Raw genomic sequence first — 7453 nt, forward strand, 5'->3', positions numbered from 1 at the left:
TACTCTTTTGAAGAGTCTTCACTTTTTTAAGTTAGGAGAAGCAATATTTAGAGAAAGCAATGTCTGAAAAATGGTCAACCCAAAGAAGCAATTTTTGCTCTACCAAGGAAACCCTGCAAACCATGTCCAAGCAAAGCAGGGAGCAAGGAGAAGCCAAATGCGGGGAGGGGAGACATCAACCATCACCCAGCCAGATGCCTGCTTCCTGTACCCCATCGGAGAGGATGAGGTGACCCTGGAAAACACTCCACTGGTTGATTGGCATCAGGAAGAAAGACAGCTGGGATGGGAGAACCGGAGGAATCACCCTCACCCACTGTAACTGAAAGCTGGGGTGGAAATTGGAGCTAGAAGCCTTCTCTGACCAGGAGGAACTAACAGAAGCACTGCTGAGGAAGGATCATCTGGAGAGACATATAACCCAGTTTGTTCTGTTGCCAGTAAAGAGAATCATTTGATCTGATTAAGTCTTTAATTTTTTGGAATGCTGTTTCTTCTTGGTGGCCCCATTTCCAGATGGCTTTTTTATTGAGGAGTCTATGCAGTGGTTCTGTTACTGTTGCCTTCTGTGGCAGAAAGACATGATAAAAATTAATGAGACCCAAAAAAGCCTGTAAATCCATTTTGTTTATGGGTCTGGGGGCTTCCTTAATCGCTCGTATTTTTTGTGTGGGGTGGATTCCTGCTTCATCAATAAGGTATCCCAGGAACTCGACCTGGTTTGTGGCAAGTTGGCATTTTTCTTTTTTGACCTTGAGTCCTGCTTCTCTAAATTTTGTCAGAACTGCCCTTAAACGGTCTTTTAGTTGTTTTTTGTTTTCAGCAGATATTAATACATCATTGAAATATGGCACCACCCCTTTTAATCCTTGTAGAAGGCGTTCCATTAGGCTCTGGAAAACACCAGGGGCCACGCTTACGCCGAATTGTAATCTATTGCATTTAAATGCTCCTCTGTGCGTTACAATGGTTTGTGCCTCGGCTGTTTCAGGATCAACAGGTAATTGTTGATATGCCTGTGCCAGGTTGAGTTTTGCAAAAATCCTGCCTCTTCCCAATGAATGCAACAGGTGTTGGACTACTGGAACGGGGTATGCGCTCTGTTGCAATGCGTGATTCAGGGTGGCCTTATAGTCAACACAGATGCACACGGACCCATCAGGTTTTATAGGGGTCACAATTGGGTTCTCCCATCTGGCGTGGTCAGTTGGCTCTAGTACCCCCTGAGCAATTAGTTTGTTTAGTTGTTCATCAATTTTAAGTCTTAGTGCAAATGGTACCCATCTGGCTTTAAGCCTAACTGGAGCTACGTTTGGGTTTAAGTTAAACGATATAGGGGTCCCACGGTACTTGCCCAAGGTCCTGTTGAACATGTCATGGAATTCTTCTATCAGGTCTTTTTCCCAGTCAGTCATGGTGGTGGTTTTGATTCCTGTCACCTCGATCCCGGTTTGAACCATTCCAACCCAAGCAGGCTGGGGCAATCTCTGTCAATGATGGTTAATGGCAGGATCCTGGTGTGCCTTTTAAAATTTACTTTGAAGTGTATTAGTCCTACTACCGGTATTTTGTTACCCTGGTAGTCCTTGATGATCAGGCTTTGCTTCTCAAGTTCTCTGCATTGTATATCGGGAATTAAGCTTTTTATTGTGTTCCATGACACCATTGATAAATACGAACCGGAGTCTACTTCCATCTCGCACGGCTCGCCTTCAATCAGGACGTTGATTTGAACCTTCTTAGTGTTTGTTGTTCTGGCCGTCCCAATTGTGATAGTTTAGTGCCTTTCTTCCTTTTCATCTTTCCGTTGACTTTTTTCGTTATGGTTCCAACGGCTTCCGGTTGTCCTTTCTTTGTTTCTGGGGGGGATACTGCCTTGTCCCCTTGAACTATAGCTCTTTTTGTTTCGGCATACCCTTGTGATGTGCCTCCGTTTCTCACAATGCCGGCATGTGGCATCCAGGAATCGACACTCAGATCTCAGGTGGTTTCCGCCGCAACCCGCACACTGGAACTCGGATCTTCTGGTTCGTCTCTCACTCCGGTTCCTTTCTGAGTAGAGTCTGTTCACCTCCTCGTCTTCGTCATCTGAATCAGTTGATGATTCTATGTCCTCATGGTGAGAGGTCGTGGCAGTGTGCTTTTGGGTTCCCTCTGTCTTCTTCTCTTTGTTCATGCCTGGGCTGCCCATTGTATTCATCTGCTTCATTTTTGCTGCAGATCTCTTTGCGGCTTCAGCAGCAGTTGCTTCAGTAATGGCTTCGTTCACGGTGATGTTGGTCGGTTTAGTAGTTTGCTCTGCAAGGTTGCGTCTCTTAGTCTATTGCAACTATGCGATCCCTCATGGCTTCGTCCATGTTGAGGAATTCGCATCCCCCCCCCAATGTGTCTTAAGGTTGCTACGAAGTCTCCAATGCTCTTGCCTTCTAGTTGGTCGTGCTTGTAAAACTCGTGTCTTCTAATCAGGTTGGGTACGGCCGGTGCATAATGGTTCCTCAACATCCGATTCAGGTCTGGCCATGCCATCTGTTTAACTTGCTAATGCCTTGGCCATTTTAAAAACAGTCGGACCGCAATGCTTTAGGAATACGGCTCTCTTCCTTTGGTCAGTGATTCCTTGCAGCTCGTTGCTTTCTAAAAACATCAGGAATCTGTCAATGTACGACTCCCAGTCTTCTTCGGCTGGATTGAATGGTGCAGGTGGCAAATTGTTGCCGGCCATCTCGTTGGTCCTTCGGCTGTCATTGCCACGTGCTTACGGTCTTTGTCTCTTTAATCCCACCTTCGTCGCCAGTGTTCTGTCGCCAGTAAAGAAACTTGCAGACTGGAGTTGACTTCAGCTTTTTAATAATAAACAGTAACTTTAACTGCAGTTGAACCACAGCAGCCCTTTTTATAGTGGCTGCTCCACGGCTCGCAACCAATGACATTTAGTTAAACTTCCCGCTGCTATAGGTGGCCAATCAGATACTAACGTTACTAACCAATCCTATTGTTGCTTCTGCTAACCAATAAGAACATCGCCCTAGAAGTCTCTATTTAAATACACTACACAGTTGGTGATGGAAACTTTGGAAAATTTCAACATCCAAGAGGAGCCAGAATGGCAGCAAAGGGGTGCTGAAATGGCAGCAGCCATGGATGATATCAGGAGGATCACAATTCTTCCAGCACCCACCAATCAAGTGGATGGCGCAGCAGCAGCAGCTGGAGGCTCAGAAAACCCTCCCCCTGGGTGGTGCACACAACTAGGGCTCATTCCCAACCAGCCCCAAACCCCGCAACTGGAAAGAAAAACTCCCCTCTTGGGGTGACATTTGATAGAGATCTGCAACAATTGGGATTCTTTGTGATACAGGTGCTCATGTACATGCAGGAGTATGGATGGGATTTCCAGACCCAAGGATCCTGAGTGCGAGTTGTTACCCCAGCCCTGGAGGGAGCCGCTGCCAGGTGGATGGTGACCCTACATAATGCCAACACACCAAAACTGTGGAACTTTGGCCATTTTATGATGGCCCTGCGACAGCGATTCAAGGCCCCCCTCACAGATCACAAATCACATGATCACATTAAAATCATAAAGTAGGGATGGCAGCCAGTGACAGAGTATACTGGAGAATTCCGAGACCTCGCATGTCATATAAACTGGCCAGATGATTTTCTGGTAAGCTGCTTCAAGGATGGGCTGAGTGATGACCTCTATAATGCCTGCGTGGCCCGAGGTGCACCGAATCATCTACATGAGTGGTATCTCACTGTGAAGAAACTCACACCTACTGCTTCAATGACTCCATCCAGCCACCTCATTCTCTGTCATCCCCATCTTCTTTTGTCCTCAACTGCTCCCAGCATTAGGCTCTTCTCCAGTGAGTCCTTCCTTATCATTAGGTGGCCAAAATATTTGAGTTTCATCTTCAGGCCTTCTAAAGAATAGTCAGGGTTGATCTCATTTAGGACTGATCAGTTTGATCACCTTGCAGTCCAAAGGTTTCTTTTAAATAGGTTAAATTGGTGAGCATGTATACCTACAAATATGTTGCAGTTCATAGAAGTAAATTCTGATTATGCAACTGATGAATAACATTTTCCCCAGAGAAGCCCATTAAATGTCATTGCCAAAAGAAGAACATTGCTTGTAGCAAGAAATTTAGTTGCAAACATATTAAATAAATTTTCTATTTTTAAATATTATGTGTGTGTATGTGAATGTGAACATTTGAGGATACATGCATATACATACAACAATGAGCTTGTTTCTTTGGATAGTCAGTTCCCTTCAGAATGAAAAAAAGCATATATCCACAGATTAAAAATATATAGGCTGAAAGAAAAATAGATTATCCAGGACATTTTGAAAAATGAGTACACATTCAAACAGCGAAGTTTGATAATTCACCTGAAAGCACAAAACAGCTACAATGCAACACCAAGTCATATATGTGTATAAAACTTCTATTAAGTGTAACAGAAATAACTGCCTTGGGATAACAGCCACTGACAGAAGCCAGAATTTTGGCTGTTTCACATTCTGTTTTAACACCCAATACAAGCAACATCCTTTAGATTCCAGTTGAAGTTTCTTTTTCTTTTTTGCAAGTGAATGAGAGATTGTCCTTGAGGCTGAATAAAACCTATTTGCATAGCACTTAAGGAGAATCCAGTATGATCACTCTTGAGAAATTCTAAACCCCTTGTTAATTTATGGTTTCTTTGTTTGATTTTAAAATGTACTAGAATCTTTTGAAACCTGCGCTAACCATGCTAGGATACATTTGTTACATTTGTTAGAAAGATAAGAATAAGTAGTGTCTTGTTTTTATTAATACTGATCTGAGATCCTTATGACCCAAAAGAAAATCACAGCTTGGTTTGTGGTTCAATATCTGACTGGCTCTTGATGTGCATTTGCTACCATAGAAGATGTTGTGTGTGTGAACATCATGAATGCTTTGAAGATTTTATCGTTTACTCATTTGAAAAGACCCTTTTCCAGAATTGTGGAATGGTATTACATGGTACTGATAGCCATTCAATTTTGTTATGCTTGTTCATTAAATAAAGCCACCCCAAAGGCAAAATTTTAATAAATGATCCTTTTAATGCTAGAAACATTTATTAAATCGTCCTCATTTGAAAGCATTTTATTTTATTCTATTTTTTGAAAAGGGAAGCCAGACAGTTTACCAGTTACTAAACATTTGCCTGTGGCAAAGTAGCAGTACAGAAGAGATGCTATTAATATAACCTGCTTTATTTCATTGTTTAATTTCAAACCACTAACCAGAATTAGGGGATTCCTCAAATGATTACATTGTATTTTGGTATGCAAAGACTAGATAATATTATGCAATCATTTGTACATTCTATTGTTCATTTCAATGCAATATACTGTCATTCTGTCCTATTTTAACTGCTTCTCTTAGTTCAATTTCTCTTTCATTCCTGCCTCATTGGATAAATATTAATATTAGTTTCAATTTACAATAGCCTTTAATCATTATCATTTCTTTTGATACTAAGCAATAAAGTGATTTTTAAAAGACTCTTCAGTTGTTTCATACTGATTCATGGTTTTGTCACAAGCAAATGACTTTCATTTTTTTCTCATTGATGGTAAAATCAGAAATGAATGGGCACACACCCTTTCCTATAGCTGATCAAAGACTTTAATATCCATACAGTATTCATATTTAATGTTGGACACTGTTTTAAGCCACTGCACAAAACAACTTTTTGTTAAATGTTCATTATATTTAGACATTGCATTCACATACATCTTAAACATCTCTATTCAACAATATCTTAGTTATATATTACTCTGTGGACAGGAAAATACACCTAGAAATAAATGTACAGATTATTCATTAGGATCATCACTAATACACCACTGTCCTCAAGGCAATGCCAACTTTTAGCAATCAGGGCAGACAGACCTCCAGGATATCTGGCCCTTCAAATCTCCAAAAAGCATGCTTATTTCCACTAAGGTCAAGTCCATCCTTCCTGCTGGTTGTTCTTTTTTTTGTTTCCTTTGGCCTTTCTTAGCACTATGGATTTCTTAAAGAAATTGGTGTTTGCATAATGTGTTCAAAAGACAGACATAGCCCATTAAATAAGCAGTGATTGTTTTTTTTTTATTTTTTTATTTTATTTTGTAGGAATACATATTGACTACCAATTAAAATTATGTTTAAAGATCTCAAATAAGGCATCTTATATAATCATTACAAAAAGAAGAAATATTTTATAATAAATATTAAAACTATTTCAGTCACTGATGTTGACTTTACTAATTCATTTACTAAATTTCTTCAAAGACTACATTGAATTGAGATTTATTTCTAATGCAAAAAAGGGAAAGAAAGAAAATACAAAACACAAATATCTAAATTGCATCATGTATAAGACCCTGCGAATGTAGTGAATTTAAGAACTCTTCTTTCTGTTAGCCTCGACTCTTCTTTAAAATTATCTTTGCCGAAGAGACAACATGTTCATATTTAATTATTTTACTCTTTTCTTCAATAGCCTTGGTCCTGGCTTCTTCTGCTAACCGAAACAGGAACAACAAGAAGTTCAAATGTACCAGTAAGTCGGTATTGCCGCCCAAACGCAGCTGGGGCTTGTGCTTCTTCACCAGGTTCTTCAGAGTGCTTCGTGGCACGGTGCGCTTCATGGCAGCGGTGCCGTAACCTTTCCTCGGGACTAATGTCGGAGTCAGCGAATATCCGGAGAATGGCTCACCCCAAAAAACACTCCCCAAACGAATCGAACGCGCTTGCGCCGTAGAAGTTCAAATCTGCCGCCGTGCGCCATTACATCACAGGAGCGGCTGATGCATCAACCCGCCTACTTTCTCCTTGGAGCGATTGGTAAATAAGCAGTGATTGTTGTTAGACTAATTTATTTAATATAATGAAATGAGGATTTTCCAATCATGTAAATGATATTGTAGCAGAAGTCCCATTATAGCTGACTGTTAGGCAAGGGAGTTGAAAGCCATAATATCTAACATGCAAATATTTCTCTTGTCAACTTTTTTGATAACATAACCAAATCAAAGAATAAATTACTTTTGGGCTAATCTGGTTATTCACATATTTTAAAAATGCCACCTCTTTATTAAAACATTACATTCACCCAACAAAAGAACCTGCAAAAGTTTAGAAATCCATCCTTTTATCAGTCATGTTATGAATACATATTGGAAATCTTTCTTACATTTATAATTGAATTCACTGCTACAATTATTGTAGCACAAATTAGCACATTAACACCTACTCCATTTGCCATCATAAATTATGCAAGCACTAGGCACATAATAATTGTTTCCAGTGAAATATATTCTTGGTTAATATGCTATGCTTAAATGTAAAATATAAATCATCTATAAATTGCTGCTGATCAGTTTAAAATCCAGTGATACACAGCACTAAATACATTCTCCTTT

At 40.1% G+C, this 7453-nt stretch overlaps 1 protein-coding gene across 1 annotated transcript; it reads right to left on the reverse strand.

Annotated features, from left to right (window-relative positions):
* Positions 1-6163: 6163 nt before the first annotated feature.
* LOC148124035 (centromere protein W-like) lies at positions 6164-6775 on the reverse strand. The gene has a single exon (XM_087915449.1). It carries the CDS (start codon positions 6677-6679, stop codon positions 6449-6451), a length of 231 nt encoding a protein of 76 aa, XP_087771575.1. The 5' UTR covers positions 6680-6775; the 3' UTR covers positions 6164-6448.
* Between the last annotated feature and the right edge of the window lie 678 nt (positions 6776-7453).

This window comes from Pseudonaja textilis, chromosome Z (assembly GCF_049901715.1).
Source record: "Pseudonaja textilis isolate UNSWEBS1 chromosome Z, rPseTex1.2, whole genome shotgun sequence".
Lineage (NCBI taxonomy): Eukaryota > Metazoa > Chordata > Lepidosauria > Squamata > Elapidae > Pseudonaja > Pseudonaja textilis.

What these genes read in the sequence shown, in the direction of transcription:
- LOC148124035 (XM_087915449.1), bottom strand. Translation starts at nt 6,679, where the DNA reads ATGAAGCGCACCGTGCCACGAAGCACTCTGAAGAACCTGGTGAAGAAG.